Consider the following 27,592-nt stretch of genomic DNA (forward strand, 5'->3'; position numbering starts at 1 on the left):
TTGATGAAAAAGAGCAACCAAACCCAACCGAATCACAACCAACCCACCAGCGAAGGGAAGCCGTTCTGCAGCCAGTTTGGACCAACAAACAATCAAAGGTTCTCCAAAGGACTGAGCCGGTTTGAGTTCAACTTCTCCCACAGAATTTCACCAAAGTGTCAGCAAGACGCTCCAGATAAGTGCTTAAGTGTCAGAGCAGCAAACATGTTAATTGTGGCTTTTGATAAGATACAGACATACACATTTGTAGATTGAGTATATTATTTGTAGAAATATGTTGGTTTATGAAATGTATTGGTGGTGAGTGGAGCTTTAAAAAAAAAAACAAAAAAAAAAAACTTGAGTAAAAGGTTCTTCTCCCGTTCCATGTATTCATCTTTTTGCCCAAAAACCACATCTTCATAAATACAATTATAATATAAGGCTAGAAATCGAAGGTATTCTGTTGGTTGTATATTCCTTTACATTTTATAAATTGGCATTTAAAAAACCAAGAAGTGTTCTCTGTCCTCTGGTTGGACAGGTCACATCTCTTTGCCCACCACACTGCATGGCACTGTTGATTGGCTGAGAGAGGCAGGCTTGATCTGATTGGCCGTGCTGTGGTGCACCAGGGCGGACTTCAGCTCCCGGACCTCGGCGTCCACGGGCGAATAGGAGGGGAGGGAGGGGCCATCTCTGGAGGAGGAGGGGGAGGAGGCGTGGCTTCCCCAGGGCCTCCGGTCTGAGCGCGCTCGGGGAAGGAGCGAGCCGTTGGCGGAGCCGACGCCGCCGCTGGGTCGCGGGCTCTGGGCCGCCGGGCCCCTCCCCCGGGCCGGAGACTTTCCGCCGTACGGCTCGGGGCCCAGCCCGTTCGGGAGCGGCGCCGGCGGCTGCCCCAGGTGCTCCGCCGCGACCAGCGGCTGGCGGTCCTCCTCCTCGGAGATGGCGAAGACGGGCACGCTGACGTGCTCGCCGTCCCCCGGGAACTCCCACTGCTTCCCTCCGCCGCCGCCGCCGCCGCCGCCGCCAGGGGCCTCAAAGCCGTTCACGGCCTCGGTGGGCGGGGCCTGGCCGTGGGGGTGGGGCCCCTTGCCGGCGAATCGGGAGCGGCGCAGGTTGCTGGCGGAGTGGAGCCGCCGCTGCCTATGCGCCGCCTGCGTGAGCGGGTAGGAGGCGCTGCCGGCCGAGGAGTCCGCCCGCTCGCCCGCCTCCAGGTGGGTCTCCGAGAAGATCTTACGGGGGCCGTCGCCGTGGTAACCTGGCCCTGAACCGCCCGGGGCCTGACAGCGGTAAACAGGAAAAATAAAACGTCAGTTTGAGGGGGGAGGGGTCACTTCCAGCAATAGACTCCTTTCCCCTATTATAATTCTATTAATAATTTCAAATGCGAGTGAAATGGAAGTAGCAGAGCCTCGGCTGTAAACTGCAGTGTCAATGAGACCATGAGAGACCATGCGCTGAGGCTCTACAGCAGGCGTTTTCAACCTCTTCTTATCCAGGGACCCCCCATCCAGGCTCAGAGGCATCCACATGTCAAAAAGGGAAAATATTCTATATTTTGAAATATTTTCCCAAATCTATTGTCATTGCATGTCACGTCTGGCCAGGGACCTCCAACAGTACCTTCGAGGACCCCCTATTGAAATCCCAGGCTGTAGAGAATTAGCTGATAAACTGCAAGTCGGTAGATTTCACAGATGCTCAGCTCTGTGTGCTTAACATCGAAAGCTCTGTCTGCCTCCTGTTAAAGCTGAATCATTCCACTTACATTAATCTCATGCATAACGTTGAAGGGTGATGACCAAGTACAATGCATTACATTACATAACATAACAATCACTTAGACCAGGGACACTGAAATACGAGACCAGTAGTGCTGCTGGTTTTCTTTGTTCCCCTGTAATCGGGACTTTTTAAACCTGGGAAAACCGGGCCTTGTTTCACAAAGCAGGATTACCGAGTTAGTTTGATAACTGCATCGAGGAAAACCCGGAACCCTCCCAGATCTGGAACATGGACTGAAGTAAAAAGAGCTTTTCCGGGTTTTACCCAGCGCAGTTGTCCAGCCCTGTTCCTGGAGATCTACCGTCCTCTAGGTTTTCACTTCAACCCTAACAAAGCACGCCTCATTCAATAGCTAGAGATCTTTGTTAAGCTGCTAATTGGTAGAATCAGGTGTGCCAGATTAGGGTTGAGCTGAAAACCCACAGGATGGCAGATCTCCAGTAACAGGATTGATTACCGCTGCCTTAGGGAAAAGGCAGGAGTAGACGATCTGCCGAGTGTAGTGCAGGGGATGTGCGGCTGGGCTCACGCTGTCCACCAGCTTGGTGAAGGGGCTGCTGGAATTCCAGCTCCGCCACTTCCTGTGGAGCTGGGGCAGGGGGGGCAGCAGGTCCTGGAAGGTGCGCACGCTCCACGCTCGCGGCCTGGCGCTGCTGGCCCCGCCCCCGCCCCCCTGGCTGCCCTGCCCCCCCGCGGGGAGGTCGCCGGAGGACCCGGGGGACGGCCAGTCGCACCCGGGGCTGGGGCCGGTGTCACTGTGCCGCAGGAACCGTTCCCTGTGCTGTGGGGGGGGGAGAGAGATGAAGAGAAGACACAGGCTTGTATGATTATACATTATTTATTATTATTATTGTGTAAGCATACATTATGACTTTATGTTTTTGCAAACATTGGTAATTATTCATTGGCATTAATATTTACATTTATTTCTGTAGCCTTTGGCAATGCCTACTTGTATATTTCTTGCCAATAAAGCAACGTATAATTTGAGAGAGAGAGAGAGGGAGGAGTGCCCAACTCTAGTCCTGGCGGGCCGCAGTGGCTGCTGGTATTCGCAGTTTCCTTTCAGTCAGCAGCCAATTAAGGCCTTGAGAACAAGGTGTGTGGAATCTAGCCAATCAGTAACTTAACTTAAATCACTGTTGCTGAAACACACTAAAAGCCATCAGATGCTGTGGCACTCTAGAACTGGAGTTGGGCATCCTTGCTCTAAATGATCTTGCAGCATTTTGCAACAATCTTTGAGGTGTTCCCGTTTGCTTGTGATGATGGAGGTGCAACCAGCAAGTAGATTGTTGAAGAATCTGACTGAACCTGCTGCCATAGTAACAAAGCTGTGTAGCCAGATGTTCAGTACAGCGGCAGTTGGGTTTTTGAAATAGCTTTGCAACATTTGCTCATCAATAGAGCAGCTTTGGGTTGTCTGTTCCATAAACAGAGTTAATTTGGGTGATTAAAAACCTTCTGTTCTGGGCTGATGGGTGGCTCATTTAGACGAGGCACTGTTCCAGTGTGTGGGTGGGCTCCATGGTCTGTCAATTTGGGGAAATTAAATTAATTGGAAAAACAATCTCAATGTTGCATGAGGGTTTTTAAATTCTCAAATAGAAATTCTGTTATTTTCCTGAACTGAAATGACTGAGTTGCATTGCACTGGAATCAAACTGACTCCAAATACTGAGAGGTAAAAATCATGCATCATGTATTACATATGAAATACATCATTGTAATCACATATGAGCATATTTTATGTATTGGAAATATAATAAATATTTGTCTCCTGCCTTATTGGCAGGTATATGTGATTGAATAACTCATGATATGCTCCAAGTTTCCAATCTTTTTCATCTCAAGGCCCCTAAAATCATGACTGTATGAGGACTGAGACCCCCCATATTCAAAGGACACGCATACAAAAGTGTGTAAATATAAGACATACATAAGGCATTAGAAAGAAAATGTTATTCCATGGAACACAGTTTGACAAATGTATTCCCTTAAAAGAAGAATACTACCTGTCTATCATCATGTCCAAAAATAGCATTAAAAATAATAATTTATAGAAGTAGTATACTGATAACTTAAAAAAATAATGATAGCCCAGAGCAACAAATGTCATATATTATTGGTCCGTAAGCTACATTTCAGCCTGATAGCCTTATTTTTATTTTATATTTTAAATCAGCTGTTGGTCTGTTGGAGCTCCACCGGGAGCTAAATTCACGCTTAAAGACAGTAACTATCGTTCAGCTTTCAGCTGCTCAGGAGGCCCGTCGCTCCACGCAGTTTTCACCTTGTAATCTTAAGCGCGTGTGTCATTTTTTCCATCTCCAAAGACTCCCTCCTACGTTATTTAACCACTCCCCGTGCGTAAGTGGGTCTCTTTAAAGCCCGTTCTGGGTCATAGCTATTTTGTAAAGTAGCAAATAACACTTGGAGTAGGTGTTGCTTTTTTCCACCCACCTTTTTTCTTTTTTTTGGAGGCACTTTTATGGCTTCTGGACTCTGCTGCTTGTGCTATTTCGTACCGTGCTTTGACGTGAACCCGCGAAGTCCATCGTCCTCGAAGTTGGCTCACCGTAAACACATTCAACGCGGAAGGTGACCTGAACCTGCGGCTTAATTTCCCCTGAATTTGAAGAGAGCGGGTCATGTGACTTTTTGAGGCGTGCGTGCCGCTTTTCCACGGGGGAAATAAAGGGTAGCTTTGGCTCGAATTGTCGGCTTCCGAACTAATTATTATGTAAGGTTTAAAAAGATTACCCGAAAGAAAGGGTTGTTATTAACACTGTGGCCTAAGTGCTCTTTGAAGTGGTCTGAATTGTTGCTGATCGGACGATATCACGTACTGCACCCCTGCTTAAGTTCATTTTCCAAAGTGGGAGCCATTTTCCCTTTCTATTCGCAAAATAACCGTGCACAACTTCCTGCGGTATCCATTTCAGCGTTTCCATGACACCTCAGCACTGTTTGGCAAACAAACATCTGAATGGATGACGAACATTGAAAAAAAATATGTAATAATCTTTCTGGGAAATTCACTTTTTCCCTCATTACATTACATTACATTTATTTGGCAGACGCTTTTATCCAAAGTGACGTACAATAAGTGCATACCGAAGGCCATTGGAACAACTACAAAACACAGGTCCGATAAGGAACAAAAACTCGTTTTGTAACCGTTATTCGTAGCCATGAACCCGTTAAGTCCAGTTCACACGGTAAACAAGATTCAGAAAGATTGTCTCCAAATCCAAATACCATTATATGTACAGAGGAATTCTGCACTTTTTATTACTGAAAGATTACCACTGTTGGTAATTGGCCCAGTAGGTTGAGGCACTTTGGTACTGTGAAAGTGTTGCCAGATGAGATAATTGTCCATCACATGGCACAGAGGGGAGGGGTCTCTGTGAGCTGGCCAACCAAGGCTAACCAGCTTCATCGCAGTAGTGCAATGATCAGCAGTTTGCCTACAACTGCTTCAGCTGGACGGTGCTGTGTAGAGGGTGCAGCTCATCTGGCGGAATGTAGAGTAGGGGTAAGGGGATCAGTTGGCTAAGGGTGCAAGTTTTTGGGTGGGTTGGCGGGTGGGAGGTTTTGGGTGGGTGTGGCCTCTTACTTTGTAGGAGGGGTTTCAGCCTGGGAGCTGGGTGGATGTAAGAAAACACACCACAATTAAACTAATGTTATTACTAGTGTAATGGCCACTAAAAATGAATAAATGAATATATGACTAGGATTCATTTTAACAATTCAGCCCCGATCAGAGATATTTCTCCCGGAAGAAAACAAATGGCAATAAAAAAATCTCTGGGTTGAGTGTATTTTGGCCCAGCCCTGTTTTGCAAGCGAAAGTTTAGTCGCTGATTTCGTCACTTTCTAGCGCTCGGACATAAAAATGGAAGAACGATTCCTGGCGGTAACGTCAGGACAACGGCGACCTCCGGTATAACAGGCAGCCATCTTGCTCGTGCCAGCGGGCCCTGTGGCACGGTGTGGGCCCTTAACCGGCCCGTAATGAGGAGCGGGCAGGTGTGCCAGCTTCGAGGGGCCCCGCTAGACGGGCATAAAAAAATCCCACGGCCGCTGAACCACCCCCGCGCCACCGGGGGGCACCGGCTGAAACGGACCATTCATCTGAACGGCCGGTCATCGGGCCGCGGGGTTCAGACACGTACCCCCCCCCCCCCCGATTCCGCCCCCCCCCCCCGGCTCATTAGTCAGCTGTTAATCGGGGGCGTTCTCATCTGAAAGAGCCAGATAATCCGTACAAAGAATCACTTACAGCTCGTTTCGTCTAGACAAGATTTAAGGGAGGGTTTTACAATGGACTTCTCCGTGAGACCACAAAAGCCCCCGCACAATGGGGACTTGTTGTAGGAGAGAAAAGACAAGGGACGGACAAAAAAAATAAAAAATAAAAAAGAAGAAATAAAAAAAAAATGAAAATAAATGCCCAGATGTGAATGGAAGCCTTTCTATTCTTCCCCCCGGTCCATGAAAGCGCTGACATTTTCTTTACTCAACAAAAGCATCGAAAATATAATGGATTATATAAAGGAATTTTGATCGTTTTTTTTTCCTTTTTATTGTGGCAAATGGGCCCAACAGAGAACCACCTGTGAGGACACATTTAGAATGCTGTTTTTGGGTGGTGGGGGGGGGGGTTGTGTTGTGTGTGAGGGGGGGCCCAAGCCACACACCGTCAGATGTGGGAAACTGGCCGCCCAGATAATACGGTCATTAGCTAGGAACCTTCCGGAAAGCACGCCAGCTCGCTCTGCCAAAGCACGCTCGCTCGCTGCCAAACTCTCGCTACAAGTGCCTTACACAGGGGGGAAAAATATCAAATAAAAATGGGGAGGGACGGTAACCTTACCTGCCCTGCCTACGTCATTACCCTTTCACACTTCCATACAGGTGAATGGCATGAATGTATTAAATAGGGAGGGGTAGATTAACTGCGATGAACTGGGCCCACTTTAAATGTAAGCCAGGATCCTGGATCCTCTCCCTGTCTGAACCTGTATTCATAAAGCACTGATCTAGGGTTAGGCTTTCCCTGTCCATTTCCGTTATGATATAAAAGAGCCCAAACTGATCTTAGACCAGAGCCCGTATTTCATAAAACATCTGAGTAGGAAAGTGGATGAGGGATCGGGTTTCCCTTGTACGTAGCCTAACCCAGGGCTGGCCAACCCTGTTCCTAGAGATCTCCCATCCTGTAGGGTTTCAATTCAGCCCTGATTTTGGCACACCTGATTCTACTAATTAGCAGCTTAGTAAAATCTTTAGCTGTTGAATGAGGTGCGCTTTGTTAGAGTTGGAGTGAAAACCTACAGGACGGTAAATCCCCAGGAAACGGTGTTGGGCAGCCCTGGCCGAACGGTATCCATTTTGAACTAAAGGGGCCAAACTTGAACCCAGTCAAGGCCCACATTCATGAGGAGTTTCAGCAGAAGTACTGACTGAGGGTCAGTTTTGCCTTTTGTTCAGGTTCTAACTTTATCGAGTGTGAAGAACAGATAGGAGAAGATGTGGAGGAGGGGACAGGGAATTCCCGGGGGTGGGGGGCGTCAGGTCCTCACCGTGTAGGGGCAGGACGGCAGTCGCGTGCTCGTACTGGGCCCCGACGAAATCACGAACACCTCGTCCGTCCCCAGGTCCAGCTCCGTCAGTCCGTCAGGCGACAGTTCCAGCTCGGAATTCTGGGAAACATCAGCCCCAGCACTGATAGAGGAACCTGGAAAAGGGGGGTGGGGGGGGGGAGTGGAGAGAAACATCCAACGTATGAGGGTCATTTAAAACAACTCTTCAAAAGAACGCCCGTTTAAATATTTGCGACATGCTTGCGTCTCGCACCGAAACGCGTCGTGAAATGGGAGTAATTAGACTGCATTTAAGACAGGAGTTAACGTGTTGTTTATATCGGGGTTAAATGCCGCGACCTTTAAAGCTGGCGGCCGGTTCAGCCCTGGCCCTTGGCCTTACGAGGTCTCACACAAGGCACAGATTTGGATCGCCCCGGGATAATCATACGAATGTTGCCACACAAGCAAAGCCACTCAGGGGGACCCCATCATAAATACAATTATATTAAATTTAATTTTAAAAAAGTTTTATATTTATAAATATTTTCCCAAATCTAGTCATTGCATAGAAAGTCAGACCAGGGACCCTCTAAAGTAGACCCCCCAACCTCCCTTCCTAAAACCTAGGTTCTAAAGGCAACGTCCCATCGGTAACACCTCCAAACGGTCATTGACTGGTTCTTCACACGGGTCGGTATTCTGATAAGGGACAGGTTACCCTATTTTGCCGGTGTCGGCTGAATTTTGAATCGATCGGCGAACGCGGTGAGCGGCCTCCGCGGAAAGCGAGCGGGGACGAGCCGCGCTGAGCGGGATAGCGGACTCGGGAACGCGGCCACCCACAAGTCCCGTACGCGGACCGATTCCACCATAATGGATAAATTACTTCCCCATGAGAAAAAAATACAGTGAAATCTTTGTATTGCGCTTTTGTCCGTTTTTTTTTTTTTTGCGGGGGGGGGGGGATCGCAGCCTGCACGTCGGGCGATGCACTCTTCGTGACCCGTTGTTCGCAACACCTTTCAAAAAAAAACAACAAAAAAAAAAACCAAAAAAAAAAAAAGAACCAGATGAAATGGCAGGGAAAGTAGGTCATTTTAAATTGGGCACAGGCCACATGAGAGAGGTCGTGACAAGGGGAAGAGAGAAAGTCCATAGAATTCATCTGCGGGAGCCTAAGGCTCAAAGTACCCCCCCGCCCCCCCCCCAACTCCGCGCCCCTCGCCCCCCCACCCACCGCCCCCAAACATTTCCCATTCTGTCCTCCGCAGTTTCAGAAGGCCATTATAAAATTGGACCCAATAAAATCAAAAAATGTAGAGGCTCAGTTTAGGAACAAATGAAAGCCCTGCTTGTGATGGGACAGACCTTGGGGGAGGGGGGGGGTGGCTGGAGCCAGGGACCTGATGGGGGCGGGGCGGGGGGGCGGGGGAGGCGATGGGGGCGATGGGGGGCCCACCTGAGTGCGGCTGTCCCGGGCTCGGGGTGCGTCCGTGGTCCTCGTCGTTGGCGGGCACCTCCAGGCCGGGCTGATTGGGCGGCACCAGCTGCAGCTCGCTGACGTCCGGCGCAGAGCTGGGCACGCCCGCCTGCAGCTGAACAGGACAGAGGAGGCTCATTTAACACACCCCCCCTCCTATTACCTGCCCCCCTCCAACCCCCCACCCCATGCTTTCACACTTCAAACCCATTTACGAGCTCACCCCGAATCACTGCTCTTTTACACACTCTAAAATGGACGCCAACTCGGGGGGTCCAAGGGCATGACGGGTCAAAAGTTGATACGCGACAACAACAAAAAAACCTAATGCATATAATGCACTGTCCCACTGTCAAATTACCAAGCACTGCACTGGTTACAATGGAAATGCAGTTGATTTACAACATTATGCATACATTTAAAATTCCATATAATCATTATTTTAACTTTAATGGGGTTTGATGCAGATTATTTATTTGCTCATTAACTGGGTCACATGCCCATAAAGGCCACATGCCTTTTCGTTTTAATGACCGATCGCTAACTCCAAAGCACCGTCATTTAACACCTTCTTAAATGATTACAGCCTCGCTTGACGTGACGCAGAACTTTCATTAGAGCTGTCAAAGAAGGGGGGGAGGCCAAATCCGGGTCTGTTTTATAAAAGGGGGGGGGAGGCGCTCGTATTTGTCCGTTATTTTACCGGTTCCCCATGGTCGAACACTCTGATGTGTTTTCCGACACCGTGGTTTAGATGACGAAGATTGGCGCGTGCTTGTGTAATGAGGGGGGGAAAAAAAAACATAGTTACCCAGCCCCACTTATCTTTTTTTTACGGTTTGAGAGTCCCGGACCGCGTTACCAAAAGCTAGCGCGGGTGAGCAGCAAACGTACGGACATCTGTTCCCCGCTATTTGGCGGAAAACAGATGTCAAAATGTTTGTGGAAAGGGCTAGACTGCTCCTCTCATGTGCGGGGCAGACCCTTTGATGGAGCGAGTGTTTTAAGTTCGGGGGCTACGTGGAATAAATTGGGGCGGCCGCATTCCTCGGTGTTTGTTTGCAAGGGGCCGAGGATATGAAGGGAAAGACTCCCTGATCCGCACGGAGTTACAAAACCTGAGGAGGAATGTCTGAGTTATTTCCACGGAGGTGTGTGTGTGTGTGTGCGTGCGGGCGTGTGTGTGTGTGTGTTTTTTTTCTTACCTCCGAGCTATTGGACGAACTGGCGTTGGCTTTCTTCACGCATAGTTTAGGTCTGCAAAACAAAAAAGGCAGCCCAGAGCAGCATGGTGATATATGTTTGGAATTGTTTACCCGGGTTCTTCACAATCTGCGGACATTTTTAGCACGCAGTTCAGCCGCTTTTCCGTCAGAGGTATACGGTCGGCACATCAGAGCTGAGCTCTGGGTCCGTACCCTCCCAGAGTCACCCGCAGTAACGGTGTGGTGAACGGCCATGACAGAGAATGTAACGCAGCCCTCTGGGGTTTAGAGCAGCGCTATGGATGAGGAGGTGTAAACTTAAAACGGCTTGTTTTGCGGCCAGCGAGCGTTTCGCGGGTAGATGTCGAAAGAGAGAGAGAGAGAGGGAGAGAGAGAGAGAGAGGGCGGTGTGTTTACGTTCGTATCGGGGGAAAGGCTGTTCCCGCCCCGGCCCAAAGCGAACCTCCCGCTTTCTTCCCAGATGAATACCTCGGGTGCTCTCGCGCTCTCGCCGTTTCTGTGTGGTCCTCTGCCCGGATTTAACGAGCTTTAATGACATAAGGAGATAAAAAGAGTGTTTGAGGTCACCCGCTAAACTCCGGTCATCGGGTCTGCCCTGTCCACGGAGGTCTGAACTATCCCATAAATCCCCTCTGTATCAATGAGCTGCAGACATTTTGTAGAACCTGATTGTGCTGAGTTTACACGAGCACAAGGCAAACGGTACCTTTTTGGCAAGGCCAAGCACGGGGTGGTTATAGAGATTTGGTTTCCCCATTGCTGAAACCCTTGCATCTTTCTCAGTCTTGCTGGCCTGTTGCTTTAATCACCGTCTGGGTAAATGAATTAGTCATATCCTGTATACAATGTTGGAAAAAAAAGTGTTTAAACTTAACTTAGGCTAGTGAGTTTTTTTTTTTCACAACTGTGGTAGCTGCATCCCAGCTGTGCTCCGTTGACGTTCATATGTTGTGCAGTGTTGTGATGTTGTGCTATGTGTTATCTCGCCTACCTGCGGCTGCCTGTGAGGAAAGACATGCTCTTCACTGGAGGTGCGAACATGCCATTGCGTTTCCACGGAAGTGTTTCGCGCACAACAGCGAACACGATGGGTGGCGTGGCGAGGCCGCCAGGTGAGTCTTAGCGGCGGTTCAGTTGTGGCTCCTCCGCTTGCCGCCAAAAGGCGCCATTATGGTGATAATATGCCAAAATGGCGTGGGGCCCTGATTGGGTCTTGTTGCCAAGCACACCCCCACCCCCCCCATCGCCACCACAGAGAACGCCTCAGTCCACATAAGACTGTTCCTCAGCCCTTCGCTATTCAGGTCAATGTAACGGCCTTCTGACATTTTAACGTTTGTTCCGCTGCCCTCAGTTAGACGTTGGGTTTATTCCAACCGTCTGTTTCAAATATCCCCCTTTTTTTAAAAAAAAACCGAATTTAGCAACATGGCAACTGTAAACAACAGCCAAACAGCCAGCCTGTTGCACGGGGAAAGCAATAACACGGCTCAGTCTAATTCCTGCCTAGCTCAGCGGGGCGTTTATTTGGTTTATACCTTCTTTGTGAAGTAATGCTTTTCCGCAACTGTGTTATTTACCTTCTTCCAAAAAAGCCAATCTCATGTCTTACACCAAGGCCACGAAAATACAAATCCTCCCTTTCTCTGGGTCCCCAAATAGCAAGTTGCGTAAAAAGATGTTTTCATTCGGGGTGCGGGGGTTTGGTGCCGGAGTTATCGAACCTCTCGGCAGAAGGACCCGCCATCGGATCAGCCCAGAACATTCCGAACATGAGGCGCTCCAAAAAGTGACTGGGTCTCAGCCTCCCAGCGATAGCATCTTCCCAGGTTAGCGTTGGGGAATTCTCTGACAAAGAGGAACGGCTTGTAAATGACACCCCTTTGATGTGTTTTGCGTTCCTTCTCTTAAACAATTACAATAGCATCTCCGCGGGACGGTGCTGCGTTGGCGGGGGGGGGTTCTCTCGCCGCCCCCTCGTTCTCCTTTCTTTTCTTTGCGCTCACTTTTGTGTAACTGCTTTTTATGATTTTTTTTTTTTTGTCTGCTGGAATTGATTCCAGGCGCTGCACCTCTCTTCAGCGGTGAACAGAACATCAAGGCCCTAGAAGCGAAACCCTGTCTCTTTTTCTCTCTCTCTCTCTCACCCTCTCTCTCTCTCTCTCTCTCTCTCCCTCTCTCTCTCTCTCTCTCTCTCTCTCTCGCTCCGATCGGGGGGAAGCAGGTCTCCAGCTGTGTCAACAGCGGTTCACAAGAGCCCGGAAGACAAACCTGACGCGTATCAATATCTCATTCACTCTCGGCGCCCTTTGTTTGCCGGGATCAAAGACGTAGGGAGAGAGAGAGAGAGAGAGAGAGAGAGAGAGAGAGAGAGAGAGAGAGAGAGAGAGAGAGAGAGAGAGAGAGAGAGAGAGAGAGAGAGAGAGAGAGAGAGAGAGAGAGAGAGAGAGAGAGAGAGAGAGAGAGAGAGAGAGAGAGAGAGAGAGAGAGAGAGAGAGAGAGAGAGAGAGAGAGAGAGAGAGAGAGAGAGAGAGAGAGAGAGAGAGAGAGAGAGAGAGAGAGAGAGGGAGAGAGAGAGAGAGAGCTAACGCTGCGTTGGTCCGTCGCGTTGGCGGACTGGAAAGACCCGAGGGACGGAGAGATGACAATGACTGTACGCGTTCGCGCTTGTGGCGTTGGAGACACCCGTCGGTCCTCCCTACGGTTTCAGCAGTCTACCGGTGAAACGTTTTGATTGGCTGCTGGGGAGGAAGCGTACCATCCAATCGCAGGGCAGGGAATATTTGTGTAGGAAATGGATGGAGAACCAGGAAGGATGTGTGCATGTTTATGTGTTATGTCTCCTCCCCTTACTTAATGAGGTAATTGTCTCGGTAATGCTGGTTCACTCATAGGTTAGACTGCAGTGAAAGTGCTTCGTATTGGGACACAAAAAGACTTCCACCATCATTCATCAGCTTATCAAGCAAAGTTGCCAACGATTAGAGCTAAATGATTAGTCTGTGAAGCCGGCTGGATGAAATGCGAGCGTGAATACCGCCATCCTTGCCCACCAGCTGAGGTGAAAAGGTGTTCGAAATGACAAGATGGCTACCTGAAGATGACGCACAGGGCGCCGGTGAGCGCCACGGCGAAGAAGGCGGCTCCGCAAACCGCCGCCAGCAGGGTGTCCGTCTTGCCGGCGGCGGACGGAGCGAGGAGCCGCTGGTCGCCGAGCTCGGTGCGGTTCTGGTAGCGGAAGAGCAGGGCGAAGCCCCGCCCCCAGTGCGTGGTGGTGATGAGCTCCACGATGACCTCCACCATCTCCGCCTGCGAGCCGAAGGCCAGCTGCAGGCCCGTGGGCTTGTTGGAGCCGCAGAACCGGGAGGAGAAGGTGACGAGGTCGGAGATGTAGAGCACGTCGTGCGGGCAGGCGTCCGCCAGCGGCTGCTGGGTCTCCGGGCTGGCGGCCTCCGTGTCCGTCTCCGTGGGCGACGGAGGGGTCAGAGCCGGGGGGGTTGGGGCGGCCCAGTACTCAGGCTCGCTTGGGTCGGGGTCGCCGTCTCCTCTCGAGGCCTGATGGGAAATGGAGTTCTCTTGTTTCTGGCTGGGGCGCTGGGGGTATAACTGAGGTGACGGGGAGGCAGGGGCGGGGGAAGATTCGGCGGTCCACTTGGCCGAGTTGGACACTTTGGCCATCTCCATTTTGGTGGACTGTTCCTGCACCACCACCATCTGTTTGACCGCCTCCTTCTGGGGGGCCTGGGAGGGCTTTGGGGTGGCCCCCAGGGGAGCCTGAAGGCCAGGGCTGTCGGGGGGAGCCAGGTAATCCCCATCGATGGGGGTCCCCCTGGGGGTGGGTGTGGCCCTGTCATATACCGCCTCCTCCTCCTCTTCCTCTTCCTCCTCCATTCCCCACTGCGAGTCGACAGGGGACCTGGCGACGATGTCGTGGCTCTCAAACACGTCGAAGTCGAGGATCTCCATGGCCAGCCGGTAACCCACGGGAACGAAGAACTGCCAGACGCAGTGCGTGCCGGAGGAGTAGTTGTACGGAAACCCCGGCGACAGGACGAGGCCTCGGGTGTCCACCACGTCCACCACCGCCCCGCAGTCGAAGTACACCTGCGGGGAGGACACAGACACCGCCTCGTCAGTCCCCAAAAAAACAACAAGATGGTCAGATCAAGAGACCTCGAACCACACTCGCCTGGTCTGGAAACAACACTGTCCTGCTGTGGGGGGACAGCTACGCCAGGAACATGCATGATTGGCAGACACACTGCTGGGTCTCACTTCCTGGGTCTCAGTTCAGGACCGAATCACCTCAGACCTGCATTCACTTGAATTGATGTGATATTGGTTCACGAGCAGAAAAGTGGGCGGGTTTAGCTCTCTGAAGTGCACTCTATTGGTCAGCGGGATTGCACTGCTTCGTTTAGGCTATCAGCACACAGGCTTAAGCCTAGCAGGCTAGGCTGCCACTTTTAACATACCTCATTTAGGAATATCGTTCTTTTGCAGGCATGATCTTCTGCATGTGACAATGTGTATCATTTCAGCAAAACGGACAACCCTCATTGCCTGCAGCTTTGTCGTGCACGCACATACACACACACACACACACACACACACAGACACACACACACACACACACGCACACACGCACACACACGCACACATGCACACACACGCACACGCACGCGCACACGCACACGCACACGCACACGCACACGCACACGCACACGCACACGCACACGCACACACACACACACACACACACACACGCACACGCACATACACACACACACAGAGCGAGAAGAGAGCTCGTCTAAACAGGGATCTGGCTTTTCATTACACGCTCTGACGTTCTCAGCGAAAAGTTATGAACCCAAGATGGACAATATCGCTCGTGTGCGTGCGGAAATTATTGCATTATACGACGGAGGCTTTGAAGTCAGACGCTACAAAGCACGCGGCCTCCACAACGAATCCCCTTCTTTCTCTCTGGCGTAAACACATACCTCAGCAAGGCCCCGCGAAAGGGAAATCCATCTCTGTGGCTCGGGGGGGGCCCGCAGCTTTCCGAGACAGATGGCTGCCGCTGTTGTTTGGACACGGCACTTAAAACTACATTAAGTGTGTTTACCGCTCGCGGTACGAAGGCATTCCGTAAGTCAAGTCACGGCCACATCGCAAGCGGCTCTCAGTTTGGCACCCGCCACGACGCGGGACAGCCTGTATCAACACGACGGCGATATCGATCGCTCCGCGAAAAAAAATAACAAAAACAATAAAAGAAATAGCCGACGTTCAGATATCCGGGAGCGTGACTGGCAGCTCTTCTTGGCGCGGACGCACGTCGAATGTTTCCAGCTCGAGGGGTCCGTGTAACAGTATCCCTCGGACAGCGCGTTGTTAAAAAACGCCTCGGTGCTGTCCGGGTTCAAAAACACCGCCGGACCGCCTGCGACAACGGGGCGGGGGCGGCCTTCGGGGCGGCCGAACGGAACGGGACGGCAGCTCGCGATGCGGTCGGGGCCGTCGGAAACGCTCATCTTCCTCCTCAACGCGTCGCGCGCTTTGAGAAGTGAACTCCCTCCGTGAAATCGTCTTTCTCAGTCAACAGAAATCTAATTGGAGACATATTACCTCCGCCTCTTACTTTTTCCATTTTGTTTTCAAAGCGTTCTTCATAGCAGGGCCTTCTCGTTTCGTTCCGGCATGCAGGCATTGGCACGCTTTTATTTTCAATGGTCTTCACGTGATCGCGCTGGTGATTCAGCCTTCTCTGATTACAAACCATTACAGTGCAGGGAAAACTTGACACAAAAAAGCTTAATCTCCTGTTGCCAATTATACAACTGTAGGGCATTTCATACTGCTCTCTAGTGCTTCATTCTTATCGGGCACCAGGGCAGATGGTAAAAAATGTATTAGGCTTAGGACATGTTCGGTTGTACGTTTCACACATTTCTACAATCACTCCTGACTTCATGTGAGTTTCAAAAAAATTTATTAACATGTTCCTGAAAGAGTTTGATATCATTTTAGATGGTGGATGTGCGTATTAAATGATGACTGCGTAGTGAACGATCAGTACCTTTCCAGAACAGCCGTCAGTGTCCTATAACCCTTTGAAGATTTAGTTTGTTTTTTTTAATTTAAAAAAAAAAAATTCTTAGTCTGTGTTCTTGAACTCCTGACAGTTACATTAGCATTAGAATGTTCAGTTGAGACCACACTAATCACATGTTTGCGATCTGACACGTTAAAGGGTTAAAAAGAGGCACTTGTCAGGGTCTGCGGATGCATACGTGGGAGCTGCACTGCATGTGTGCGTTGGACGGGGCGTAAAAAAAGCCATATTTGGAAAGGGGCTGCAGAGTGACGGGCGCCCAAACGCCTGCGAAAGACATTTTCTTCAAAACAAAAACGCGCCTGATTGAATCCAAACTGCCTCAGAGGTGCACGCACCCCCCTGAACTATTCACCCCCCCCCTCCCCTTTCTGCCCCGCGGCAGCGCATCAAACAGCCGAGGGGGTTTTTCGCCCGCTCTGGCAACCCCGGAGAGGCATTTCTTCAGACGTAATGCTTCCCAGGTGTGCGGGACGCACGGGGGAACTCGCCTCCTCGCCCCTCTCCCCTCTCCCCTCTCTCCTCGCCCCTCTCCCCTCTCCCCTCGCCCCTCGCCCCTCGGACTCTAATGGGAGTCAGATGTGTGCCGCCGCGGTCGCTGGACCCCCCGCTCTGCTCTCCTCCCCCCCCCTTCCGTGCCAGAACGTCCACGGCAGGAGCCACGTGTCTGTTAGCCCTCCCGTCGGGACAGGATTGAGACGGCGGCACGCCCATTAGAGAGAGAAGTGGCAGAGAGAGTGAGAGATGGGAGAGAGTGAGAGAGAGAAATAAGACAGAGACAAGGGGGGCAGAGATGGGATGCTGAGAGACAGAGAGAGAGAGAGAGTTGGGAGAGAGTTGAGAGATGGGAAAGAGAAAGAGATGAGTGAGAGCCCCCCCTTATCTGCCCCCCCCCCCCCCCCCCCCCCCCCCCCCCGCAGCTCCTGGGCAGACAGGTAAGAGCCCATCAGACAGAGAGCTCACTTTGGGCTCTAGCGCTAAATTAAAAGGCACAGGGGAGGGGGCGAGAGACCTGAAGACTGACCCTCTCTGCTTGAAGCGAGGCGCGGGACCGACCCCAGAGGTCACGGCACAGGAAGTCTCCGTTTCCAACGGCAACACCGCCGTAACGTCACGGGAACGCATTCCTCGCTCCGCACGCGGCCGTTCCCAAAAAGCGGGAGAGAGTTCCTGTCGGGACCGCATCCGCGTCGTCACTGGAAGGGTTCAGGGGCCTCAGCCGGGACCCTTTAAAAATCCCTTTGAGGCCCCTTTGAGGCCTCGGCGGTCCAGATGGGGCCCGGAAACCGCTCGACCGTACGCGGGTCAAGGTGGCGCACGCCCGGGGGGGGGGGGTCGTGTTTGGGAGCGGGTCGTTAAATCGCGTAGATGGCACGAAATGTGCGCCGCTCACGGAAGTCACTTCAAAGCTCGAGGGTTTGGAAATAAATTATTCTCTCGAGTCGCAACTGTACCTGACGAACAGGGTCTAGCCCGTAAAGGAAAGGGAGTATGAAAAGTGTCCTGTGGGAAGGTAAATCACTTCTGTTTGTGATCGTAACCACGCGTTCAGCGAGCTGCTGGAAAAAGCACTGCCTTACCTCTGTGTAACATCACCGCTATCTTTTTAAGTTCCTGGCAGTCTTTCGATTTACAGTCGCTCCTCGCATTACGTTGAATCCAAGGACAGGAAAACTATAACACAAAAGTCCAGGAGCACCTGGGTTGGTTGATTTTGTTATTGTCAAAAAAAAAAAAACTAAAATATTATCTGCTCCAAGGCTGCCACGGTTATCATTTTAGTGCTGACACAGAGTTGGTCAAACAGCGATATCGCACGGCGCAGTAGTGTTCTGATGGAGGGAAAGAGGGGCTTTAACCCTCTGAAGAGAAGTTTTATGGAATGTTCTTTTCAGAATTCTAAGAACTGTATTCTAGAACTGACCGGTGACTGCTGCACCAGCGTTAGAATGTTAAGTTCACGTTCTAATCACATGTCTGTTATCGTGCACCTTAAAGGGTTAAAGAGAATATTTCGGGTGGTTCAACCTGCTGAAAGCGTGGGGGTTTCAGGATACTGTTGTGGCATAGCTTGGGGGTTTAACCCCATATTTCAGTCAATGCATTAAATGCCTGCAATGCTGTAAAACTTCTTTTTCATCTTCTTCGTGTCACTGCAGCCCACGTCCAGATGCACTCTTCAAGGCTGAAGATTACACAAGGGCACGTTTTGCTCTGTAATGCTGGATGAACAGCTGGATCAAAGGCCTGGCTGTGCTATCGACGCCCAGGGACATCGAGCTGAGCGCTGAGGAAGCACCTGACTTCTGCTGAGGTAGGAAACGCTTCTTCACATTCACGTCCTTTACATTTGAATTGGTAAATTAACTGTAAAGTGTTAATTCTTTACACTTTCAGTAACTATTTTATCATGTTTATTTATCATCTCCTCCATCTTCTCCATAGTCAATGTCTAAACCAGCGCATCATGTAACAGTTTAAAAAAAAAACTGGTTGGTAACACAGGGGTTGCAGGTTCGAATGGCACGTGGAGCACTGTCACTCCATCCCTGGCCAAGGTGCTTAGCCTGAATTGCTTCTGTGCGCATTGAGACATTACTAAGCCAAGTGGACAGAGTGGAAAAAATCTAGTCCGTTAAGCCGCACCTCCTCCTCTCAGTGCGAGCCAAAATCCCAAAAAACGTTCCGTGCCAGAGCAGCTGTGGCGGGGCCCGACGATCCGGACAGCCTGTTCGGAACAGGCGGGAAGAGCGAAGGGGGGAAAGGTCTTCCGAAACAAATAACATTTACAGAACAGAGCAATAACAGGCTCCTCTAGGCTTGAGGTCACGTTGCGCTCGCGGTGCCGAGAGAGCTGAGACCCTCGCGTCCCCTTTTTTCGGGACGGATTTTCTTTCGTTTAGGATCGGCGTCGTACCATCTGCAGCCGTGCTAGCGCAGCCGTTCTGCGGGACGCCCCCCCCCCACCCCGCCGGTTAGCGAGGTTGGCCGGTGACTTTTTAGCGCTCAGAAAAGCCACGAGAAAAACAGCCAACCAGTTCTTGGGCTTATCGGGACTTTACGTGGCAGAACAGAAATGATTACCAGGGTGACATTTGAACGGGTCAAACGGTGCCCCCCCCACAGGGGAGGGGAGGGGAGGGGGGGGAGGGGGGGGAGGGGGGGGGGGTTGGGGAGGTCAGCGAGCAAAGCCGATTTTCGCCTTGGCACAGCGGTATTATGCAATATGCTATAGACTGAGGACAATAACCTGACCGCAGGGGGTCCAGGCCCAAATCTGCATCTGGGCTGCGAGCTAAAGCGCCCGGTCAGAGAGGGGGGGGGGGGGGGGGGGGTTGGGGGGTCTCCTGGAATTGTAAGCTCTGGTGAAAACTGGCTCTCCACCCACCAATGCCCCACATGAAGGCTTTCCAAAATCACCTTCATGGAGGGGAGGCATTTTTACTAATAAAAATAATAACAGTAACTCATTTTATAGAGTGCCTTTTGTGTATTGTCACTCAAAGCACCTTTCAAACAAAGATAGTCAGCGGCAGACACCACTCAAAGATAGTAAAAGAGTAGAGTACCTATTTAAATTCCTAATTCGTACAAATCCATGACCTTGTAAAAACCGGTATTCTAGTTATTAGGCAAACGCAGAATCGAGAGAGAGATTTACTTCCCCCCCCCCCTCCACCCCCATCCCTCCCTCTATGCCAACCCCAACCCCCCTGCCCCCCCCCCCACCCCCCCCATTTTTCATGCAATTTCATGGTGAATATACCCTCCATCGCCGGGGGAACCGCGGCGTAATTGCGACAGCGGGCCCGTAAGAGCGGGGCATCTGTTCGCCGGGCCTTCGCTGGGCCGCACGCTAGACTGGGCAGGAATGGCCATTCGTGCCCGCATAAAGGAAACGGGCCGCTCCGACGATGCCAAAAAAAAAAAAAAAAGCCCTCCCAGTTCTGTTTCACCGCGCGCTTACACTAACTGGGCGGCAGTTAATCAAGGCCGCCCCCCCCCCCCCCCCCTTCTCCCCCCGGCGGGAACAATGGCCCGCCGGGGGCACTCGGTGCACCTCTCAACGGCCGAGCGGGAGATAGCATTTTAATGAAGTGCCGCTAATAAGTATCTTCCAGCAGGGGTTTACGTAAGACCCCACAGGACCGTGAACCCCGAAAAATGACCAGGACCCTGCCTGCCCCCCTCTCCCTCTCCCCCTCCCACCCCGCACTCCCCCCAGCCCCCCCTCCAACAGGCACAGATCACTGTTATAAGTCATTTTGGTAACCAAAAAAGTACCCAAAACAAAGCCCAGAATTGTCCTAGTTGTATAATTTTTTTTGGTTCTATCTGAAGGCTATCGGGGCTTTAAGATAAAGGCCACAATTAAGTGACAGTCATGCCCTTTTTTTTTTTTTTTTTGGTTGTTCTTATTAGTGCTGCCAAGTTTGTTTTTGCTTTTTGTTTTTTGCTTTCACAGGCTTAGAATATTCTGCCATTTTATCTCCTGTGCATGTAAAGATTCCACATCGCTAATCCGTGCGCTGCGATTGGACGCGCTTCTCGTAACCACGACACTTTTTTTTTTACCCGCTCGTTTTTTTAACGCTGATCCTTCGATTCCAGACAGAGATTTAACCGAGAGCGGCGAACAAAATAACATACGTTTGGCAACAGCATTAGCTGTATTTCAACATGGCCTTCTGTCAAAAGAAGGGAGGGTGGGTGGGTTGGGTGGGGTAGGGGGGAGGCGGGACCGTGTCGAAGGTGTAGTTTTTAACGTTCCTCCTGCCTGCGGAGCTCTCTCTGTCTCTCTCTCTCTCTGTCTGTCTCTCTCTCTCTCTCTCTCTCTCTCTCCCTCTCTCTCTCGCTGTGTCTCTCTGTCTCTCTCTCTTTCTCTCTCTCTCTCTGCTGCAGGTTTGCGAGTTGTTATACGAGCTGACAACACCAGCGCTAAACCCCTGAAACTGGGGGGGCCGGCCTCCCAGGAGTTACCACACACTCACATGCACAAACACCCCCCCCCCCACCCCCGACTCGCTCATAAACAGCCCAGCAGGGGCCCCTCAAAAGGGGGGGCTGGGATCTTCCCAGGCCTGTTCGCTGGTAGTGAGGGGAAAGAAAAAAAAAAGAGAGCGTGATCGCTCTGTAGCCACTGAAGCCTGTCATGGGGGGGATCTTGGGAAGAGAAGGTCCGTTTCATCGGGCACCTAACGGCCGGTTGGTCCCGGGCATCCAGACTGAAGTTCACCTGCCGATGTGCGGCCTGCTGTTGGTTATCAGTCGGGGCGGGGGGGGGGGGGGGGGAGGGGTCGGAAAAGGACCTCTGCTCCTTTAACTGCTGACGGGGTCCCTGAACCCTCCCCTCCAGAGCTGCACAAGGCCGGGATACACGAGCCCAAAACTCATCACATATCTCTCCCATGATGTCAGCCTCCGTACGCGGACTGCGTGTGCCCCGTACCCACGGGTTCACCCGGCCCGAATTTACAAACAGCTGGCACCCTGCCACCATTCAGCTGGGGGAATCTTTCCCCACCCCCGCACCCCCGAAATCTCGCGCAGCCCCTCCTCACTCCCACCCACCACCACTCAATTGGGGGGGAAACGCCGCTTCCCAAGGTTATTATGATAGTGTATTATTCCCGTCATTTCCATCTGGTTCCCGGCCTGTGACAGTGCATTCCGAGCCATCCCACTGTCAGCACGGAATGCGCTCTTTCGCGGCGTTCCCGTCCGCCATTCCGCAGCGCTTCCGGCGTTTTTCCGCATCCTGCCAGAAGGCGCCGGAAAAAACGCTTCGCGTTTTCCACTGCCGTCGAGATACGCGCGATTGCCCAAATTCTAGCGCTCGGGTCTGAGCCTGCAGTAAGGTGGGCGGAGCTTCAAGGCCAGCGATACACTCTTAATTAGGGCGGCAGTGTAGTATAATGGGTAAGGAACTGGTCTTGTAACCTAAAGGACACAGGTTCGATTCCCGAGTAGGACACACTGCCGTTGTACCCTTGTGCAAGGTACTTAACCTGCACTGCTTCAGTGTATATCCAGCTGTATAAATGGATGCGATGTAAATGCTATGTAAGAGTTGTGTCAGTCGTCGAGCATCTGCTAAATGCCTGTAATGTAATGCAATTAACACCATTCTCATTCTGCCTTCCACGACTGTAGTAATTGGGGACAGGAGTGGGGGCATCTGCAATACATGTGTTAGACAGAGTATCTGTGTCTAAGTCCAATAGCGACTTCTGATCATTTCGGTGGAGTATTTTCCACATTCCAGAACGAGCGCGATCCGGCCAGCCAGTTCTGACACCAGATGGTCTGTCGGGTGGCTGAGTGATGCTCACAGACAGTGGAACAGTGCCGTCCGGTCTCATCAGCTAAGGTTCTGAGCTGGTAGCTGAGCTATCAGTCTCCCACACGCTGATGGGGCATGTCCTAACGCGTCAGCCTGTACAAGCCCCTTCCATCTCACTGAACCAACTGTGAGTGGCCTTCGCCTAAATCAATTTCCCCTGACACAGCAGACCTGCACTTTCAATTTACACAGAGAAGTCGGGTTTATTTATTTATTTTTTTAGTTCTTAATCAGCACTTCGATGGTGTGGCACTGGAGTTGCACAAAATCTGTAATAACATTTCAAATCCGACATGAACTCGAACGCCGTGTCGTCCGCAAAAGATGACCGGGGGTCGACGGTTCTATCGGACGTGGGTGCCCTCTCTCTCTCTTTTCTCTCTCTTTCTCTTCGATGCGACGGATTCCAAGCTTGTTTATCACGTTCCAAAAATCAACTTGATACAAAAGGGGACAAAGCCATCATTTAGAGTGCCCCCTCAGGCAGATAATCGCGGAGATAGCGCGCACCCTGTGCACACAGACGCCCGAGCCGGGGACACACTGACAATCCCATGTACGCCGACCGCCTTTGTTGCCCGTTTCTAAGAATCGCCCAGCACGCCCCCCCCCCCCTCCTGTCGCAGCCGGCATGAATGGGCCCCAGTCTGCACCCATGAAAGCTTGTGGGAGCAGAGCTATTCCCGTTAAGCGTGGTGGAGGCGGTTATTGAAATCGCCGGACTGTCACAGAGAGGGAAGCGCGTATTTCCCCAACTGCCACTGTGCGGGTGAGCGGTGTGTGTCACGCAACGGGGCTATCAGTCACTTTAATTGAGCAATTTAGCGCTGAGTAACAGTGAAAGCCAGAAGGACTCTGTGGCCCTCCAGGTCAGGGAACCCCTGAAGGACTCTGTGGCCCTCCAGGTCAGGGAACCCCTGAAGGACTCTGTGGCCCTCCAGGTCAGGGAACCCCTGAAGGACTCTGTGGCCCTCCAGGTCAGGGGAGTCCCAGAAGGACTCTGTGGCCCTCCAGGATCGGGGACCCCGAGAAGGATTCTGTGGCCCTCCAGGTCAGGGACCCCCTGAAGGATTCCGTGGCCCTCCAGGTCGGGGACCCCCTGACCCACATAGAGCCGAACCCATACAGAAGGGAGCCTGAATTGCGGTGGGTTCCGCACGTGTGCGTTTCTTTACCACAGAGCGACGATCGCGCGCTCCAGAGAGTTACGCACGCGTGCGTTTCTGTACCACAGAGCGACAATCTCACGCACACCACAGGCGCCTCCCAGGCCTGAGTTTCTCTTTCGCGCCGGTGCCAAGCCGCGCGATCATTAAGGGGCCTGCCGTGTTGCAGGAATCTGCTAATCACCTGCGAGTCCCGATCAGATTAGAGACGCCTTTTCCAGGTTTCGACGAGGACCGCGAACGATCAAACCGAGGAAACTCCTTTCCGGAGCGCCTCCGCCGCCCAGCCGTTCACGAAAAAACGGCGCCGGGGGGCCGCCAGCCGCGCGTTCGCAGGGTAAACACCTCAGCCCTCGTTCACCTCCGCATTCAAGGGGGGGGTCGTTGCCCCTGGAAACGATGGCACGAAGGCGCCGCCGCCGCGGATAAACGCGCTAATTTCAGCTTCGCTTCGTTCTCAGCCGCCGGGTTTCGACGGCAGACGGCGCGCGCGGATCGTCCCCAGCCGCGCGCTCTGCAAGACGGGCTCTCGTCCAATCGGGCCCCGTCATCTCCGTGAAGTCACATGACCCGACACGGTGACGTGAAGGCTAGTCAGTCAGCGCAAAAAAAGGATCAATGTCCTGCAAACGGGGCGGTTGTGCTTTTTTTTTTTTTGCTACCTCCCGACGGGACTTTCCGGCGCATTCCAAAGGATGTTTCTGATAAAAGCGACTGTTCCGCAGACAGAGACGGAGGGCAGATTTGGTGACGGTCGTTTGTTTTTTCGAGAGCCTTGGAGTTCAGCGCTAAAGACAAGATTTTAAGAACTGGAGGGGGGGGAAAAAAACCCTGAAGCAAATACAGATCAGGACTCTGGCTTGTGTGTGTGTGTGTGTGTGTGTGTTTAATTTCCCCTGCCATTTCCAATGAAGTGTCAGTGGTATGTTGCTGGTTAAAGGAGACAGAAGGTTTGGACCACAGGCGAGCCAGACTACTCATTTATAAGGGAGGTTGTGGGAACCCAAGCCTGGTCTGTCCGTGTGAATTTACTAATATACAAGCAAACCACCTCCTTTTCAAATCTCACACCCTGTGCAGCTCTCCCACTTGATCTTTTTTCCCCCAAATTCAACTATTTGTAAAATAATGAATTCAATTTAACTTCATTTTTTTGCTTCCTGGCTTCACCCTCTTATTGTACATTTGAACATTTCTGTCTGGTTTTTTAATTAGTCCTTCAGTGTTTTTCCCCCAATTTTCTCCCCCAGATTTAGGCCCAAGGCCAACTTGGGCCAGAGTAGCTACTCACCACTAATTACAGTGACACCTGGCTGACTAGCGTGAGCAGATTTGAATGGGTCCGCAAGCAAGACAACCAGGCTGACCTTATGGGTTCACTCCAGGACAGGGTTAGAATGAGCCAAAGCAATTTTTGGGGGTGCTTCTGATACGTGTAATATAGAACGGTACAAAGGCAGTGGAAGAACTACAATAAAAACGTCTGCTAAATGTGCTGAAGGCAGACCAGTATAATGCAATGGTATCGTTTAATCATCTATTAATTATGGTTATAGTTTATGCAACCATTTTCTGGGAGGTACGCCATTTTGTATTTTTGAACAACATATGTTTTGTGTATCGTTGTCCATCCCTGACCTGGAGGAAAATCCCTTCCAAAACAGAGAAGAGCAATTGAGCGAAGAGGAGAGGCCAGAATCGGAAACAAACGCATCTCACCACGGCTGCTCGCGCGCATGTTAATATACGCTAGGGAAACACAAATCAGATTCTGAGAGCAAGTAGTAGCCTACTGCTGCTTTTCTTTTATACCTGACAGATAATGGGTCGATTTATGCCACCGATTGGCCAGACGTTTAACTCACCTGGTGTCCCAGGTTTGAATCAGCCCTGATTCAGAGGGGGCGAATAAAAAACCAGCAGTAGGTTACTACTGACCTCAAGGACTAGATAGCAATATTAATGATACATGTATTTGTTCTGCGTGTCCCAGGCGGTTTGTGTTTTCATGAGTGATGTTTGCCCAAACGGCGGAGATTATTCAGAGGGACGAGAGGTGAGACCGAACTTCCCAATACGTTTCCAGTATGAATGGTCTGCACACTACACACAAATCTCATGCGAGCTGAAGGGGCGGCCTATCGCAGTATGCAAACGGTCTGAAAAACACTATGGCACGCAAAGAGCTTCGCAAATACGATCATTGGTTCACTAGGATTGTTTTTTGGAGGGTTTCCCGTCAGTTCAGTTTGACAAATGCTCTGGTGTGAACAGACCGATACGCACAGCATGAAACATACTTCTGTTGAAGCACAAATAGGCTAGTAAATATCTGCGTCGATCAATGTAAAGTTATTATCAAGCGTAATGATAAAGCATCATTTTCGGTTTATCGAACGGAGCAGAGTGAGAAAATGAATGCAATTTTGTGGAGGTCATTTTTTAAGCCAATGCCGATCTTACCAGTTTTGAAAGTTTGACATGTCAAAGCCAAGATGTAACAGGAATTCGTAATGTTGTTAATATTTTAGCTACACATTGAGCATGCTAGGGTATTTACAGTAAATCGCCGACTTGCCATTTCATAGAAAGATTTTCTGGAGCAGTATCAAAATCCCTGCCGTGTACATTAATCTACTTAGTAACCAACAAGAAACTCGCCAACTTTGCAACAAATGCGAGCAAAACAGCGTCATCTGGCTCTGGAGCGAAGCACGGAAAAGTGCTGCGCAATACAGAGCTTGTCGTTTGACAAGCGGTGCTCAGGAACACTGTTGTCAACACTACTATAGCCTAAATTTGCCGCAAAGTCAATAAACACCGCAATCCGAAATTCGCATCCTTTTAATAATGTGCTACAACCAACGATAACAAAACTAAAGAGAACACACACATTCTTTGATTCTTTGAGTGAACGCAGTAGTCTATCCGAAGCGTAGCAGACTGAACTAGCAGAGGTGAAAAAATCATTTGGCTTTTTCATGAAAATTGAGCCAAATTAAGTGAATAACAATATATATTAGCGTCCCATCACTTACTTTCTGTGCAGTTGCTCCCGTAACCCACAGAAGATACGCTGTCATGAAAACTTGTGCCCAGTTCGGGGTCTTTTGAGCAATTTTCTCCATTTCTCCCTTTTCGGTGTTGCGCACAGGACCGTAACTCACTCCCGTCCTCAGTCCCCATTCACCTGAAACCCCGAGAGCGCGCTTTCATAGGTCGTGGACCCGCACGCAAAAAGTGTGCGGCGGAGGCTGGGCCAAGCGCGTTCACTTCTTCATCCGAGGAACGGCCACACAGAATACAATCATTTCAAGCTGCGATTGCATAGTTGAAGTTGCTTATGATTATTCAGAGAAAACGTGGACACTTTCCATTGCTAGGCTATGATTCGTTGGAATTCGACTCACTTGTCCCATTGTCAGATTTTTATTTTCAAACTAAATTCATGAATTTATTAATGCATTGTGTTTGACAAAAGCCAATTGTTTTGGTATTTCCTCTTTTTTTCACTCCGAAATGTATCCGGCGTTTGCTGTTGTCTCATGTAGCCTAGGCAGATGTTACTGCTGTTCATGAATTTTCTAAGGATCAGGCTGCTAAGATCCACAACTGTTTTTCACTTTCCGACAAGTTCTGCGCCTCACTTATCAAGTGTGGTAAATGAATCTAAATAATTGGATATGTGTTTCGGAATATAAAGCCAACCCTGTCAGAACTGTCATACTGGGAAAGCGTGAGAAAACTGTTAAAATAATCTGTAGCGTGTGCAGGTATAATACGATTTAGATCATATTTGCAAGTCATGGTAATTAGCTTAACTTCGCGGTACAGTACACACTGTTCACTAAACCGTTAATCACATTGTTTAGCTGACTTTAACAGCTTTATTGGAAAC

General features: G+C 50.8%; 1 protein-coding gene across 1 annotated transcript; it reads right to left on the reverse strand.

The window, feature by feature from the left end:
* Window positions 1-62: 62 nt before the first annotated feature.
* On the reverse strand, window positions 63-26,979 carry si:dkey-112e17.1. The gene is made up of 7 exons (XM_035378827.1): window positions 26,733-26,979; window positions 13,162-14,171; window positions 10,047-10,098; window positions 8,821-8,956; window positions 7,359-7,513; window positions 2,297-2,548; window positions 63-1,262 (listed from the first exon to the last, which is right to left on the reverse strand). Exons 1-7 carry the CDS (start codon window positions 26,820-26,822, stop codon window positions 525-527), a joined length of 2,433 nt encoding a protein of 810 aa, XP_035234718.1. The 5' UTR covers window positions 26,823-26,979; the 3' UTR covers window positions 63-524.
* Between the last annotated feature and the right edge of the window lie 613 nt (window positions 26,980-27,592).

This window comes from Anguilla anguilla, chromosome 10 (assembly GCF_013347855.1).
Source record: "Anguilla anguilla isolate fAngAng1 chromosome 10, fAngAng1.pri, whole genome shotgun sequence".
NCBI lineage: Eukaryota > Metazoa > Chordata > Actinopteri > Anguilliformes > Anguillidae > Anguilla > Anguilla anguilla.

What these genes read in the sequence shown, in the direction of transcription:
- si:dkey-112e17.1 (XM_035378827.1), bottom strand. Translation starts at nt 26,822, where the DNA reads ATGGAGAAAATTGCTCAAAAGACCCCGAACTGGGCACAAGTTTTCATG. An exon ending in CGGGAGCAACTGCACAGAAA is followed by an intron (nt 14,172 to 26,732) that starts GTAAGTGATGGG and finishes TCCTCCCCGCAG; the next exon opens with GTGTACTTCGACTGCGGGGC. An exon ending in TGCCGTCCTGCCCCTACACG is followed by an intron (nt 2,549 to 7,358) that starts GTGAGGACCTGA and finishes CCCCCCCCACAG; the next exon opens with CACAGGGAACGGTTCCTGCG.